General features: G+C 36.7%; 2 protein-coding genes across 3 annotated transcripts in view; one reads left to right on the plus strand and one right to left on the minus strand.

Annotated features, from left to right (window-relative positions):
• LOC110259269 (olfactory receptor 4C46-like) overlaps nt 1–18162 on the plus strand; it is a 949087-nt gene that overhangs the window by 727008 nt on the left and 203917 nt on the right. The gene's annotated exons all lie outside the window — the stretch shown is intronic.
• Nucleotides 8385–9317, minus strand: LOC110259721 (olfactory receptor 4C11-like). Its single transcript, XM_021085473.2, has one exon. It carries the CDS (start codon nt 9315–9317, stop codon nt 8385–8387), a length of 933 nt encoding a protein of 310 aa, XP_020941132.2.

The raw sequence follows: 18162 nt of genomic DNA on the forward strand, positions 1-18162 counted from the left end.
TAGTTTTCCCAACACCATTTATTGAAGAGCCAATCACTTTCCCACTGAATATTCTTGTCTAGCTAAATGTGATATACCACATTTATAGAATAAAATGTAAAAATGATGTGATCATCTTAATATATCCAGAAATATCATTTAACAAAATACAGTTTTCTTTTATGAAAAAAAGAAAACCTCTCAACAAATTGAGTGTAGAAGGAATATACCTCAACATAAGAAAGATTATGCACAACAAACCCACAGCTAACTTGACATTCCACAATGAGAGGTTGAAATATTTTCCTCTAAGATCAGGCGCAATTCAAATGGGTCCACTCTTACCATTCCTATTCAACATATACTGGAATTTCCAGCTGAGTTAATTGGGAAAGATAAAGAAATAAATGGCATCCAAATTGGAAAAGAAGTAAAAATGTTTCTGTTGCAGATTATATAATCTTTTGTATAGGAAATCTTAAAAAAAATCAACAAAAGGAAATTGTTAGAACTAGTTAATGAATCCACTAAAGTTTCAGGATACAAAATAAATGTACAGAAATTAGTGTGTTTCTGTATACCAATGACAAAATGACTAACTTAAAAAAAAAACACTCACAGTAGCATCAAACACAATAAAATACTCAAGAACAAATTCACCAATGAAGTGAAAGGCCAGTAAAATGAAAACTGCAAGCCTCTGATGAAAGAAATTGGAGAAGATATTCACACATGGGAAGATATATGAGTTCATGGGTCAGATGCACTAATATTATTTTTAAAAATTAATGTTGTTTAAATGATCGTACTACCCAAAGCAATGTATGCAATGTATAGAGTCAGTGTAATCTCTATCAAAATGTCAGTGACATTATTCACGGAAATAGAACAAAAAGTTCTAAAATACATATAGAATGCAGGAAGAATAGCCCTGGCAATACTGAGGAAGAAAAACAAACTGCAGGCATCACACTTCTTGATTTCAAACTCTATTGCAAAGCTATGGTAATCAAAACACTATAGCAATCAAAATAGTAATAAAAACAGACAAATAGACCAATGAAACAGAATAGAGAGCTCCTTTTGTTAATATGATATATTACATGATGGATTTTCCTCTATTGAACCAATCTTGCATTCCAGTATTAAATCCCACTTAATTACTTGTATAATTTTTTTAAAGAGTTGTTGAATTCTGTGTACTAGTGATTTCCTGAAAAAATTTGTATCAGTTTCTTCAGAGATATTTGTCTGTGGTTTTCTTTTTCTTTTCCTTTTTTTGGGGTGTGTTCTGTAATTGCCACAAAACATTTGATGTTTCATTGTCCTCTGTTGTGGGTTATTAGTTTCAATCCATTCTAATTGGATAAGATAGCTCTAATCTTTTAAAATTTACTAAGAACTGTTTTGTGTCCTAACATCTGGTTCATCTGAAGATGTTCTATATGTACTTGAGAAAAATGTAATTCTGCTGGTTGGTGGAGACTTCTCTAGAAGTCCATTTGGTCTACACTGCTATGTAAGTTCTCTATTTATTACGATCTTCTGTATGATTGATTTATTCATTATGAAATGTGGAATATTGAAGATTTCCACTATTATTTCAGAGCTGTTCACTTATCCCTTTAATCTGTCAGAGTTTGTTTCACATATTTTTAATATCTGATTTTAGTTGTGTATATATACATATGTGCATATTTCAAACTGTTGTTTTGTTTTGGTGAGTTGATTATTTTTTCATTAGATGATGACCTGATTGGTCTCTTGCAATAGTTTTTGACATAATGTCAATTTTGTCTAAATTAGTATAGCCATCTACTCTGTTTTACTACTTCCGTGTAATTTATTTTTCTAACTTTTCAATTTCAATTTATGTGTGTCCTTAGATCTAAAATAAGTTTCTTGTAGACATCTTATAGTAGTTAGTGTTTTATTTTATATTTTATTGAAATAAAACTGATGTACAACACTATATTAGTCCCAAGTACAAAACAGAATGATTCAGTGTTTCTGAACTTTGCAAAACAACCACCAAAATAAATTTAGGTGACATTTATCACCATACACAGTCATTTCAAAATCATTGACTACATTCCCCATGCTGTACATTCCATCCCTCTGACTCTTTTATTGTGTACCTGGAAGATTACAACTCTTAACGTCTCTCATATATTTCATTCATCACCACCACCTTATCCTCTGGAAAATACTTGTTTTTTTTTCAGTATCATGGAACAGCAGAACTCTGCAGAAGGCAAATGTCTATGGACTCAGAGTTCTAAAGTACAGATTCTCCTTCCAAGACTAGATGAAGGACTTACGCATTAACCATATTATTTTATGAACAGCTGCACTATGTCCTAAGATACCCCCTTTTGATATTACAAAAGAAGATAATCTCGTCATTGTCTATGCCTGTCCCTGCCCCCAAATCTTGTCACCTTCATTAATCCCATCAATAATAATCTCATCACCTTCCTTAATAAAAAGATAGGAGCTAAAGCCTAGGCACCTTTGTTCTGCAGACCAGAGTGCCTCCTGGTCCCCCACTTTCTAAATGTTAGAGTCTTGTGTGTTCTCTTACACTGTGCCACACTGTCTCTCTTCCAGGGTTCCCCGTTTCCCTGCAGTGCTGAACTCAAAGATATCTTTGAGTCTATTTCTGTTTTGTTGTGTTTGTTCACCTGTTCTGCTTTTTGGGTACCATATGTTAAGTGATCACGTGCCATTTATCTTTCTTTGTATGATTTATTTCAATTAGTATCATACCCTCTAAGTTCATCCATATTGTAGCAAATGGCAAGCTTTCATTGTTTTTATGGCACCCTCTCTCTCTATTTTTTTCACAACTACTTATCCAGTCGTCTATTGATGGGCACTTACATTGCTTTCCTATCTTAGTTGTTATAAACAATGCTTTGATGAACACAACTGTGCATCTGTATGTTCACATTAGTGTTTTTGTTTTCTTTGGAGAAAATACACAGAAGTGGAATTGCTGGATAATATAGGATGTCTCTTTTTAATTTTTTTGAGGAAACTCTATACTGTTTAAATAGTGCTGTACCAATTTAAAGTCCTACCAACAGTGCATGAGAGGTCGCTTTTCTACCCATCCTTGGAAATACTTACTATTTTTTGTATTTTTGAAAATCACCACTCTGAGAGGCTTGAGGTGATGTCTCATTGTAGTTTTGATTTGGGTTTCCCCAATGATAGTGATTTAGAGCCTTTTTTCATGTGTCTTGGCCATTTGTATGTCTGCATTGGAAAAATGTCTGTTCAGGTCCTCTGCCCATTTTTTAACTAGGTTGTTTATCATTATTTGATGTTGAGTCATATGAGTTCTTTGCATATTTTGGATATTAACCCCATGTTAGCTCAGACATATTTTGCAAATATATTCTTCCTTCTCTGTACAAAAGCCTTTCAATTTGAAGTAGTTCCCATCTGTTTATACTTGCTTTAGTTTCTCTTGCCTGAGGAGACAGACTCCCCCCTTTCCCCAAAAAAATATTGCTAAGACTAATGTCAAAACATGTACTGCCTATGTTTTCTTCTAGGAGTTTTATGGTTTCATTATTACATTTAAGTGTTTAGTCCATTTTGAATTTATTTTTGTGAATGCTGTGAGGAAGTAGCCCAGTATGATTCTTTTGCATGTAGCTTTCCAGCTTTCCCAGGACCATTTATTGAAGAGAATTTCCTCCCACTGTATATTCTTATCTCTCATTGTAGAATAATTGACCCTATGAGCATCTTCATGATCATTACCTTAAACTCTTTACCAGGGAGGCTGCTTCTCTCCACTCTGTTGAGTTCTTCTTCTGGAATTTTGTGTCTTCATTTGGAATGTATTCCTCTGTTGCCCCATTTTGTGTAACTCTGTTTTCATTTCTTTGTATTATGTTGGTCGGTTACTTTTGCTAATCTTGGAGAGATGAACTTATTTAGATGTCTTAATGGACCCGACCATGTGCTCCGTTCTTATCAACAGAACCATAGGCTGTAGGGGTGCCCCCTATTTGAGATGCATAGTTTCTTCGGTTGTAGTAGGAGCTACTATTGTAGCTGTGGTGGTAGGGAGGGCTGGGCTCTGACCTGTTTGATGTCCAGGTCCTGCTTCAGGTGGAGGCTGTCAGACTGTGCTTATGTTAGCTGGGTCCTGATGTGGTCCCAGGCTGGGGGAGTAAGGATGTGGAACTTGTGTTTTTGAATTCATCCAGCTACTCTCTGTCTTTTCATTGGGGCATTTAGTTTAATCTATTTACACTTAAAATAATTACCAAGAGGGAAGGACTTACTACTTCCTTTTTTAAAGTTATTCCTGTCCTGTAGCTTGTCTTTCTTTTCCTCTTGGTCTTTCTTCCTTTCTGTGTCATTGACTTTTTTTAACTCCTTCATTTGAAACAAAAGTGCACTGGAAAGTAGCGTGAAAGCTTATAAATGTATAAAATTCACTAGTAAAGCTAAAGGAACTATGGTGAGTGGATGCCATGCATTTATCTACTCACTTTGATGCAGCTGGTTTTCAACTATAGGCACTGTAAGCTGACATGCTTCTGAGACTTTATTAATCACATAGCTGAAAGTTGGTATCTGTTTACCAGACTCTTCATATTTCCCGCCATCTCTGCCTCTAGCACCCACTTTTCTACTTTCTATTTCAGTAAGTTAAACCTAACTTTTTTTTTTTTTTTGCTTTTTAGATTTCACATATAACTCATTTTTAAAGATTTAAAGCTAAAGATGCAATACGTAAAAAGCCTGGAGCTGTTATCTAAAGTCTCCTTTTTCCTTTAGTTAAGCAATAACTGTGTGTTTAGCATTCTCTTAGGTTTCTTTTTAATCTTATTAAAACAGTACCAAATAATATCTTCAGTTAAATTTATCTTCTATTAAAATTATAAATTGCATTCTCCGAATAAAAGTATTGTTAGTAAATGTATATGATGGCCATGACTAAAAATATGAGTTTCACTAATTATATTTTTAAAATCCATTTTATAATGAAAATAGGTAGTGTACACTAGATTTTCTTCTTTATTCACAGCTCTTTATTATATCCCTTTTTAAACCTCATGACAAGCCAATAAAATAGAGATTATTTTCACTTTCAATTTACACACCAAAATTGAGGCCCAGTATTTTATCTATATTTCCTGATGTTACAGGGCTGTAAAATAATAGAACAGAATTTGGATCCATCCAGGTTGAGCATAGACCTCCTATTCTTAATCATTATATCCTTCCACCAAGCTTGAAGCAAAAGTAAGTGCAGTTCATGATCATTGCCTCAATTCCAAATGTTTCCTGTATTGTAGGCCACTTTGCAGGGATAAAGTGGATCGCAGGTATTTATTACTGAAATGAGGGGCATACAAAACTTGTTTAAAACCTTGCTCCTGATACATTTTAGCAGAATAACCTGAAGGGTGTTTTTACTTCTCTGAACTTCAGATTTTTATCTGTGAATTTTTGCTAAATATACCTAACTTTGTATTATTTTGTGAGACACAATCATGATAATAAAAAAGCACTAGATGCATATCAGCCATTCTACTTCTTTCTAAAATGAAAGGATAATTATAATGCATAGTATGTCTTTTAGGGAAGTCACTTTTGAGGGCAGGTGACCACTTTACAATGATACATTGGATGGATATCATGTCCAGAAACTTTTAAAATTCCATCATTTACCTAGGTTTAATTTGACTACAAGCCTTCTAAGTTTGATGACCCTCTATAACTTCTTGTTTTAGTATATTTATTTTTAACCTACATGTTGGTTTATTTTATTCTATTCTGTTCCTCATATATTAATACATTTTCATCTGAAATGCAAATGGCCATGAACCCCTGTACTCTGTGTGTGTGCGTGTGTGTGTGTGTGTATGTATGCTCGCATTAGGGAAGTGTAGGTTAAGTGAGTTTATGATGGAATCATAACACTTCTATTCCTTTTATATATATGACCCTCATCATTAATGCCATGCAATTTTGAGACATCGGTATTGACACTAAACTTTGTAATGTCCCAAGAAGGTAAAACAAAATGAGGACAATAAGATTCATATTATTTTACTGAATTTATTTCAAAATAAACTTTGATATGAGAACATGCTTAGACTGGTAAGTTGGGTCCACTTAAAGAAGGAGAAACCTAGCCACAGCAATTAGACAAACAAAAGAAATAAAAGGTATCCAAATAGGAAGAGAAGAGATAAAACTATAACTGTATGCAGATGACATGATACTATACATACAAAACCCTAAGGACTCAACCCAAAAACTACTTGAACTGATTAATACATTCAGCAAAGTAGCAGGATATAAGATTAACATTCAGAAATCAGTCACATTTCTGTATTCCAACAATGAAATATTAGAAAAGGAATACAAAAATACAATACCTTTTAAAATTGCACTCCCCAAAAAAATCAAATACCTTGGAATACATCTGACCAAGGAGGTAAAGCACTTAAATGCCAAGAACTATAAAACTTTAATCAAAGAAATTAAAGAAGATGTAAAGAAATGGAAAGATATTCCATGTTCATGGATTAGAAAAATCAATTTTGTAAAAATGGCCATACTACCCAAAACAATCTACAGATTGAATGCAATCCCTGTCAAATTACTCATGACATTTTTTACAGAACTAGAACAAACAATCCAAAAATCTATATGGAACCACAAAAGATCCAGAATTGCCAAAGCAACCCAACCCTGAGAAACAAAAACCAAGCGGGGGGCATAACTCTCTCAGACTTCGAGCAATATTACAAAGCCACAGTCATCAAAACAGTGTGGTACTGGTATCAAAAGAGACAGACAGACCAATGGAACAGAATAGAGAGCTCAGACACCTATGGTCAATTAATCTTTGACAAAGGAGGAAAGAGCACAATATGGCACAAAGAAAGTCTATTCAGCAAGCATTGCTGGGAAACCTGGACAGCTGCATGCAACGCAATGAAATTAGAACACACCCTCACACCATGCACAAAAATAAACTCCAAATGGCTGAAAGACTTAAATAAAAGACAAGACACCATCACACTCCTGGAAGAGAACATAGGCAAAACACTCTCTGACATCAACATCATGAATATTTTTTCAGGTCAGTCTCCCAAGGCAACAGAAATAAGAACAAAAATACACCAGTGGGACCTAATCAAACTGAAAAGCTTTTGCACAGCAAAGGAAACCAAAAAGAAAACAAAAAGACAACTTACACAGTGGGAGAAAACACTGGGAGTTCAAATGGTGTAACTGACAAGGGCATAATCTCTAGAATATACAAACAATTTGTACAACTCAACAGCAAAGCCAATCACCCAATGGAAAAATGGGCCAAAGACCTGAATAGACTGTTCTCCAAGGAAGATATACAGATGGCCAACAAGCACATGAAACAATGCTCAACACCCCTGAGTATAAGAGAAATACAAATCACAACTACCGTGAGATACCACCTCACACCAGTCAGAATGGCCATCATTAATAAATGCACAAATAACAAGTGCTGGAGGGGCTGTGGAGAAAAGGCAGCCTTCCTTCACTGTTGGTGGGAATGTAAGCTGGTACAGCCACTATGGAGAACAGTTTGGAGATACCTTATAAATCTATACATAGAACTACCATATGACCCTGCAATCCCACTCTTGGGCATATATCTGGACAAAAGATTCCCTGAAAAAGACACATGCACCTGCATGTTCATTGCAGCACTATTCACAATAGCCAAGACATGGAAACATCCCACATGTCCATTGACATACGATTGGATTAGGAAGAGGTTGTATATATACACAATGGAATACTACTCAGCCATAAAAAGAACGACATAATGCCATTTGCAGCAACATGGATGGAACTAGACACTCTCATACTGAGCGAAATAAGAAAGACAAAGACAAATACCATATTATATCACTTATAACTGGAATCTGATATACAGCACAAATGAACATTTCCACAGAAAAGAAAATCATGGACTTGGAGAATAGACTTGTGCCTGTCTAGGGGGAGAGGGAGCAAATGGGAGGGATAGGGAGCATGGGGTTATGGGATACAAACTATTGCTCTTGGAATGGATTTACAATGAGATCCTGCTGTACAGCATTGAGAACTTATATCACAGTAGAACAAAGGGAGAAAAAAAAAATATATACATGTAAGTGTAACTTGGTCCCCATGCTGTACAGTGGAAAAAATAAATAAAATTAAATTAAAAAATAAATTAAAAAAAAAAGAATGTGAACCTTGGCATTCATTTTGTCTGTGAACCAGAAAAAAAAAACAGCAACTCTCAATCTTATGTTTGATTTATGTTATTCCCACAATTATATACCTCTACAGAATCAGTCAAACCATGGCACATTAAGTAATCAGACCTCAATTCATCTTTTGCTTTCTGAAGTAATTCTGACATGACATAACTTTCTCATGGCATTTTTCACTTCTGCATTCCTCAGGGTGTAGATGAGTGGATTGAGGAAGGGTGTTCCAATGGTATAAAATACTGCCACCATCTTGTCCATGGGGAATGTAGTTGGGGGGCGGGTATACATGAATATACATGGACCAAAAAACAGGACAACTACAATGATGTGGGAAGTGCAAGTGGAGAGGGCTTTTTTCCTCCCTTCTGCGCTATGGTTTCTCAGAGAATCCAAGATGACAATGTATGAGATCATCAGAATTACAAAACTGCTTGTGCAAATGGCCCCACTATTAAATACCACGAGTAGGTTCATCACATAAATATCGATGCAGGAAAGTTTCAACAAGGGCTGCATATCACAGCAATAGTGATCAATCAGATTGGATCCACAGAAGGACAGTCTCAAGGCCAGGATAATCTGAGCCGTAGAATGTATAAAAGACCCTATCCATGCCAGAACAATCAGGATGATGCAGACCTGGCGCCTCATGATGGTTGGGTAATGCAATGGCTTGCAGATGGCCACGTAACGATCAATGGCCATGAGGACAAGGACAAAGATCTCCATGCATCCAAATAAATGCAGTGCAAAGATTTGAGTCAGGCACTCGTTGTAGGATATGATTTTCTTTTCAGACAGAGAATCCACAATGAGTCTAGGTGCTGTGGTAGTGGAAAAGCAGGTATCAGCAATGGACAAATAAAACAGGAAGAAGTACATTGGGCTCCCAAGTGTTTGGCTGGACCTGATGGTCACAATAATAAGCAGATTGCCCACCAGAGTTCCCACATAGAAAACGAAGAAGATCACAAACACCATTTTTTGCTTTTTAGGATCCTGTGTCAATCCTAACAGTATGAACTCAGAGATACTGGCATTTGGCTGCATTATTTGACTCAAAGGGAAAGCACTGTTTAGAAATATTCTGCAAAGAAGAAAAAAAATTACAATTTCAAAATAAGTAGTATATTTGCAAGTAGAGTATATATCATGGCACTGCTACCTTTCACTGGGTAATCATTTACCTGCTGTGTGTTGCTTTTATTTCAGTAAAATGGAATTCACGATACTTTTTCAGTCTGGTGCCCTAATGACATATGAAAATGATATGAGGGACTTCCCTTCATGGCTCAGCAGTTAAGTAACCCAACTTTGATCCCTGGCTTTGCTAAGTATGTTAGGATCTGTCATTGCTGTGGGCTATGGTGTAGGTTGCAGACTGGGCTCCAATCCCTTGTTGTTGTGGGCTGTGGTGTAGGCTGGCAGCTGTAGCTCTGATTGGACCCCTAGCCCATGAACTTCCATATGCCGTGGGTGTGTCCCTAAAAAGAAAAAAAAAAAGGAAAAAATTATATGAAAGTAAGAAAACAATGAAAAAGTAAATGATTGTTCAGGTGTTGGAAGCACTAATTTGGGTTACTAGCATGAGTTTATTCACTTTGTCAGCTGAATGATTTCTCCAGTTTTAATCTAGAATGTATCCATATTGGGAGAGCTATGTTTTAGTAGAGAAAACTTTTGCCTGATTTACTCAATCCACTTTTACATTTCTTAAACCCGCAGTCCAGTTATAAAGTATTTTAGTAACTGTTCTGAGCATCAGAGAATGACGGTTCAAACAATTCAGTATCTCTTCCTTAATGAAACTTCTACACACACAAATACTTGGAAAGTCACAGATCATAGAGTCTAGTGTGAGAGAGAGAGAGAAACAATAAACATAAAATTTTGGTAATGTATAATCAGTCAGTTGGTCCAGGCCATCATGAGATTTATTTTAATCTTTTGCCTTGACTAAGTTTACGTCTTTTTCGTTCTCAAAACTTTCTAGTTGTTTATGTTTAAATTCAGCTTCTATTAATAAAATTTATAACCTTTAAATTATACTATGTTGTCCAAAGGTAAATTTGCCCTGCTAGTCATTGTTTTTTGTAAATCTTTCAATATGTTTTCTTAAGACAAATGGACTCATTGAATCTAACATGAAGAAAATATAGAAGGAGTACATTTTCTATAAATAAAAACATTCTTTTAAATTTCAGGTTTAAAGTTTAAAACCAGGAATTTAGAAGATGAACACAGAAAGCTCCCAGTCATACCTGAGACCTAGAATACATAGAATTTTTGTGATATAAATCTTAAATATCCTATATTCTCACTTCAAGAGAAGATAGAAATAAAAAGATAATCATTATTTATTCATATCTAGCTGTATGCCAAACACTGGACAGATTGTTTTATGTGCCCTTATATTCTCCAACTAGCAACAAATTCAATAACAAATTATGAGACAAATTGATAAAGTATATTTACAACTCTCATACCAGTCAAAAGCATAACTTTCAAGTGCAAAGTGGATTTCACTTGTTGATCTTAAAAAATACTGTAAAATAAGTAATAGGCAAAATAATCAATTTAAAAAACTTCTTATTGAATGTAATTAAGCATATAAAAAGATGCTGAATTTCATTCACAAGTAAATACATTCAAATTAAATGTCCAATCAGGCAATGTTTTCATGAATCTCTTCAGATTCATCCCTAACCCAGGAACTTCCATATGCCCTGTGTGTGGCTATAAAATTTAAAAAAAAGGGAGTGTAGTTTTATTGACACCACACACCCTATAAAACCATTGATAAAAAGAAAGCAGATATATATGCAGTGGTCTCTACAGTATATTTTAAAGTGAAAAATAAGACAGCATTGTGTGCTAGGTTGATAAGAAGTAATTAAAAGTAGGATACTACATGTTGCTTACACACAAAATCATGCATAAATGAGTTGTATTTAAAAGAATGCCAACAAGCCCTGCATTTGTACTCTGTGTATAAGGAAGCTGCATTCTTGGCAACTGAAATATGAGCAATGCCCATTTTTTTTAGGAGGTGATCTTTGGTCAAATTTGAAAATACATCACTAGCATGTGTTATGTAAGAAGTAAAGTCTGTGATGGTCTATTATTCACAGTGGCATATCCCTGAGCCATAATAACTGTCCTGTGATGTAAGCAGGAGGGAGAGCAGTATTTTTTGGGGGAGAGGGTGGACTGTAAGACTAAAGAGCATAAATAGGGACAGCTATAGAGGTGAGTATGGAACTCAGTGCTTTTTAATCCCATCTAAACCATCACAGTGCCTTTAACTACATGTTCACTGACATTCTGGATATTTTCCAAATGAAATCTGGTCAAAGCTTTTCAAATGAAAAATCATTTGGTGTTTATATATCAATTAAGACCATTATAGAAATATCTCTACTTATCTATTTTTGTGTTTGTATGTATATGTATATAAAGATAGGCACATCTGTATAATTCACATAATATAATATATTTATGTGTTTACGTAGATAAAGAAATATGCACATATCAGAAATATATATATACAATTAACACACATTAGAATGGAGCATTTTAAGAGGCATTTTTAATCCATAAATGACTGTATTTCAGCTTCTAGAGTAAAATGTATGCTTAAATACTTGTGAGTGAATGAGAAGATCTGAGAAAATATCCTGTGGGTACAACCCAATAGTGTTCTGCCCTGTGCTGTCCTGAAATGCATGGAGGAAAAGGAAAGTCTGAATTCTACTATATCACTGCCAAATCATCATGTCTAAGCATATCCTGAAACTCCTAGGTAGATATTATTTCTCTGTTCTTAATCTCTCATACCCTCCGCTCTAATACCCCTTTCCTAGCAGTGCCCCTTTCCCTCAGGAGAGGCTGTGCACAGCTTTTATTTCCATCGTCTCACTTTAGAATGTAGAACACCCCTTAAAATGTCCCAAACTTTCTATCCTTCCACAAACGCATTGTATGAATTAGATACTCCCATTGATCAGATTCACTTTTTCCCGAGTGTTATATAAAACTATGTTAATTCTCAGTACAAATCTTACCAGTTTTAAAAGAGTTCATGCAGAGGTTAGGATGTTCAGTCGTCCTCTTTTTCTTTCCAAGGCAATCTGGACAGCCTTGATTCAAATGAGAAGAAAAAAGTTCCTAAAATTGTTTGATTGTCTAGAACCAGGAATTCTTTGGTCTCACAAGGAGACTTTGCTTCTTATCTACAGGCCTGAAGGCAGATTAAGTTGATCCAGAATGATCCCCCACTTTCTGAAATCCACTCTCACTTAAGATTGTGAATGAGAGGTGCAACTCTTTGCCTTCCCCAGAGGATTGTGTAAACATGGATGATGAAAAAATACAGGCACGGGGGAAGGTCATTCCCTAAAGTGTCCCTTCTCCTCTAGCTCAGAGACAGGAGCCGCATGTGAAAAAGACCTTAATCTTCACTATATCTTATCACAGTATAGAGAAAAAGGTGGCTTATTTAAAAAATAAAGATGTTTTGTTTTTTGTTTTTTAGGCCCACACCCATGGCATGGAAGTTCCCAGGCTAGGGGTGCAATCAGAGCTGCAGCTGCTGGCCTGCACCGCAGCCACAGCAATGCAGGATTCGAGCCACATCTGCAACCTACACCATAGCTCACGGTAATGCAGAATCCCTGAACCACTGAGTGAGGCCAGGGTTGGAACCTGCATCCTCATGGATACTGATTGGTTTGTTTTAGCTCCTAAGGAACTCCTAAAAAATAAAGATGTTTTTATGGGTCATGCATTTCATCTTTTGACTGGAATAAGACATGATAGTCTTCTAGTACCCCGGACCTGCCTTCCAATACTCTACTGCAATAAAAAGAATTAGGGCTTCTTGAAGAAATGGCTGATTTTAGGTCTGGGTCAGGGAATGCAAAGATGAACTAGAGCCACTAAGAATGCTAGAAAGAAAGGAAGTGCGGAAAGACACATCCTCACATAGTGATGAGGATATGCCAAATGATCACAGGAGCCAAATGGAAGACCCCCAAAGCCCAAAGCTGGAAAAAAAAATCAACAACATACTGCGTAACAAAGAATTGAGCTATAACTTAAAGTCCAAAATAAACATCTCTGAGTTATAATGATATAAATAATTGAGTAACAACTGAATAGGAGAGGATAGATGAAAGAATTCTGCATGATATATGTGTATACTGTGTCCTCAAGTGTGAGCTGAGCACACACTTAAAGTGACTTCCTTCTATGGAATGAGGGAAAAGAGTAAATTTGCCAAGGAGAATTCTGACAAATAGTACCTCCGTCAGGTGGCCAAGATCAAGGTTAATAGCGACAAGTCACATTGAGAGTATGTACCCACTGATGTGATGTGATACAAATGGTATTTGATCTCTGTGGTCTTCCTTCCGATGACCCATAACCCCCATCTAATAATCTTGAGTAAGATATCAGACCCCAGTGGAGGGTTTTTGTACACAAAATCTGAATAGTCCTCCTCAAAACTATCAAAGTCATCCAAGACAAGAAAAGTCAGAGAAACTGTCACTGTCTGGAGGATCTCAGAAAAACTTGACAACTGAATGTAATGTGATTTCCCGGATCAGAGGCTGCAGGAGAAAACAGTAACAATGCATGAGTCTGGTTAAAGTACGGATTTTTGTTAAAAATAGTGTAATAATGATGGGTAATTAGTTGTGACAAATATACCATACTAATATAAGATAATGATAGGGGAAACTGACTGTGGGGTGTATGGAAACTATCTGTTACTTTTGGAACCTCTCTGTGAATATAAACCCATTATGAAATGTAAAATTTATTTAAAAGAGCTGTTTATTTAACGTGTTCATATTTTATTTCTGTCGTAGCATGCATCAGATACTCCTTCCATTTTAATGCTGAATAATATTCCATTGCGTGGATACCACATTTTGTTTATCTGGTTATGTGTTGATGAAGACTTAGGTTCCTTAGCCATTTTGACTGCTCTGAAAAACCTTTTTATGAAATCCCGGTTTGCAAATATCTCTTTAGGTCCCTTTAAAGAGATTTTTTTTTTTTCCATTTCTTTTTGGTATATACCCAGAAGTGGAAATGCTGGATCGTATTCTAATTTTGTATTTAACTTCTTGAAGAACGGTGTACTGTCTTTCATAGTGGCTGCACCATTTACAGTCTCAGGAACAGTGTACAAGTGTGCTTAATAATGTTGGGCATTTTTTCGTGTACTTATTGGCCATTTGTATGTCTTCTTTGGAAATACGTCTATTCAAATTTTTTGACTACTTATTAATTGGGCTATTATTTCTTCGTGAGTTCTAAGAATTCCTTGTATATTCCAAATATTTGTTTCTTCTCATCAGATATTTATTTATAACTGTTTTCTGCAATTCTGTGGGTTGCCTTTTCTCTCTTTTGATTCTGTCCTTTGATGCTTAGAAGCTTATAATTTTTTTGTTGTTGTCTTTTTAGAGCTGCACCTGTGGCACATGGAATTTCCCAGGCTAGGAGTCAAATTGGAGCCATAGCTGAAGGCCTACACCACAGCTACAGCAACGTGGGATCTGAGCCACATCTGCAACCTACACCACAGCTCAAGGCAACGCGGGATCCTTAACCCACAGAGCAAGGCCAGGGATTAAACTCTTGTCCTCATGGATACTAGTCAGGTTCATTATCATTGAGCCATGCTTGGAACTCCAGAATCTTGTAATTTTGATAGAGTCTAATGTACCTATTTTTCTATTGTCACCTGTGAATTCTGCCCAACACGGCACAGCTGTCCTGTGTACAAGTGAAAATACACTCTTTCCCCCCAAAGGAGGTAGAGTCTTTGTTATCTTAAAACTTTAAATGCTGTGGTAGAAATTAATAATACTTAAATACTATGATATAAAGTTAACATGTTATTTTATATGATACAGTAATAAGAGAAAGAATAAAAGATACATATGTATATGTGTACATCTATAACATATGTGTTTGTATGTGTGTGTATGGGTATAAATGTATGTATACATTGTTATGTATATAACATACGCAAATATATTCATAAATTAAAGAGGACAAAGAACATAGGCACAGAACATGTCATTACATGTCTTATTTCCGTAATTGGTCACACGGCTGTAGCTGGTCTTTATTCTTTCACTCACTCATTTTGTATTCTCTGTGCCTTTAGCAACACCTGAGCTGATTATGATTTTTACCTGGTGGGGTGACATAGACCTTCACTGCTGAAAAGTCTGGGCTGTTAATAGGTCTGCCTGGATTGGGTTGCTGCAGTTTCTGTTACTCTTATTACCAGACGTGCTGACACTAAAAGAGGCTGTCTAGGAGTTCCTGTCTTCCAGACATACTTTTCCTCATTCCTCTTTCAAAGTAGTAGTCCCATTTCCCCTTGGGGTCAATATCAATCACTTGATCTCACTCTCCTGTTGATTCAGAGGTGGAAGGATTCTAAAACGCTCGGGCAGGAGTCTTGACCCCCACTTCCACAGAATCTTGCTGTGGCTCCTGGTGGAAGCTGTCCAAGACATGTTTCTTTGAAAACTCCTTCTTGTCCTTCTTTACTTTCTCTCATCTTCTTGTCTTACTTTATCCCATCTTCCTGCTTGGAAAAACAGTCACAGTGCTGGTAAATGACTTAAGAACAAAGACCTAAAGGCATAAGTGACTTAAGCTTAAGAACTGTTATGTGCCTAGAGGTCAGAGTAGGAGCTTAACCTTTTACCACCTGAGTGGCTTTTTAAATAGTAAAAGAACTTATATAATGGTAAACAAACCCTGTACCCATAGACACTCCTCACTTGATCTCATCTAAGGAGCACAATAAAAGCAGTGTGGTTTCTTGAGGCGGGGCGGGGCGCTTGGTCCCTGAGACCTTGAGTCCCAGGCTCCCACCTTTACTTAAGATAAATGTCTCTTTGTCTTGTTTTATGTTAACTTTTTTTCCTTAAGTTCCACAGCACCCGTCCTTCAGCCCCATCCTGCTGAGCTGGCCCCGGCAGGAAGCATTTCTCCCTTTGGAACTAAAACCTCTAAGCCGGCAGAGCAATAGGTTACCTAGAACTGGAAGCAACATTTTTAGCAACAATAGTTACTAAAGATAATTTTGAATGGCACCACTCCCATTTTTATCCTTAGTGGTGAGACACAGATATTTTCATACATTTTGTCCATTCAGAGAAGCACGTAAATGTACATTGTCCTCATTTTTTTTTTCTTTTTCTTTTTTTGGTTACCAATTATTCAGTCATGTTCCTCCTGAATTCCAGATCATCCACCCAAATCATTGGTTAAAAGCCATGAAGCAGTATATATAGCATATCTGGACATTTCTCTTCCAAACAAAGTAAACAATCAGGTGCACTACTTGAACTTGTACCCTTCGGGAGGATTTCCATCAATACTGATGTTCAGGAATTTTCCAGAATGGGGCTGTAGTGCTGTAACTCTCCACTTTCAGGTATTTATTTATTTATTTATTTTTTCTTTTTAGAGCCGCACCTGTGGCATATGGAAGTTCCCAGGCTAGGGAGAGAATCAGCTACAGCTGGGGCCTATGTCACAGCCACGGCAACGCCAGATCCGAGCTGCATCGGCAGCCTACACTATATCCTGAACCCACTGAATAAGGCCAGGGGTTGAAGAACCCACATCCTCATGGATACTGGGCAGGTTCTTAACTCACTGAGCTATAACGGGAACTCCTCCACTTTGAGGTTATGCTGGCTTATCATTGCGGAACTATCTGTATACAAGTCCTTAGTCTTTTTTTCCGCTGTTAACTGACCATAGGCAACTCCCCATGACTCCATAGGGGCTGGCAGGGAGAGAAGGGATTTAAGACAGGTCAGGACTTTGAGTATTTTTGCCACTTACCCATGTAACTTTGCCTTCAGGTCTTGCTCAGGCCGGTCCCTTTGATGATGGGTTACTGTTGTGCCTGCCCAATTTTATGGCTTTTATGGGTCAGAGAACAGCAAGTTCATGATGGTAAATTGGTAACCCATGCTGAGGTGGTCAGAATCTACTAAAGTCCAGTGGCAGTCCAGGAGCTATTTATTAAAAAGAGTGTTTAACTGCAAAAGATGGCAAGCTTTGCTCCAAAATACTAAGTGCCTACACTGCAGTGTGCATGTGGAGTCCTGCCAGAAGCCCTGGCATCCCCATCTGCCACTGACACATCAAATGCTATGGACCCACTGGATCAGAGAAGCTTGCACAATATCCCGCAGAGCTTTCTTTTCCTTTTTTTTTTTTTTCTTCTTTTTTTGTGACCCATCACAGAGTCCTTCAAGGATGCCGAGGCCTCTGCTACAAATTTATTTTTCATGATTGTGGTGAAAGGTGTGTATTCTGGAACCTCTCAGAGTGGCTGACTATATCTTCAATAAAAACCCACTCTTGTCTTCCAATCTCCTAATAACTTCTAATCTCTTCTACATTAAACCAGAACAGGTCTGGCATGTCTGAGCTACTCACTGTGGGCCACCGTTTGATTCATGCATTGGCCACCACCACCACACAAACTGTTAGAGCATGTCTTAATTCCCCCAGTATCAATGTCGAATGCAGAATCTCTGCTGAGAGAGCCTCTATCAATAAATCAGGCCGAACCAAAGTTTATAATTTTTCTACAGTTATCCTGGATTTCTGTCTGCATACATTAGAAAATCCAGGTGGTTATTTTGGAGTGTAGTGCAACGTCTAATGTGTCACATTTTGTACCTCACTTTTTCTTTCTTATTTTTATTCAAGTATAGTTCATTTACAGTGTTGTGACAATTTCTGCTGTACAGCATAGTGACTCAGCCATATATATATATATATATATATACATATATATATATCCTGTTTTTCTTATACCATCTCCCACAATGTTCTG

The sequence above is a fragment of the Sus scrofa genome, chromosome 2 (assembly GCF_054392235.1).
Source record: "Sus scrofa isolate SSC_HxYL_T2T_F1_AM1 chromosome 2, Sscrofa_HxYL_maternal_Yorkshire_Landrace_v2.0, whole genome shotgun sequence".
NCBI lineage: Eukaryota > Metazoa > Chordata > Mammalia > Artiodactyla > Suidae > Sus > Sus scrofa.

Bases quoted from the DNA above. Each gene is read 5' to 3' on its own strand.
- LOC110259721 (XM_021085473.2), bottom strand. From the start codon at position 9,317: ATGCAGCCAAATGCCAGTATCTCTGAGTTCATACTGTTAGGATTGACA.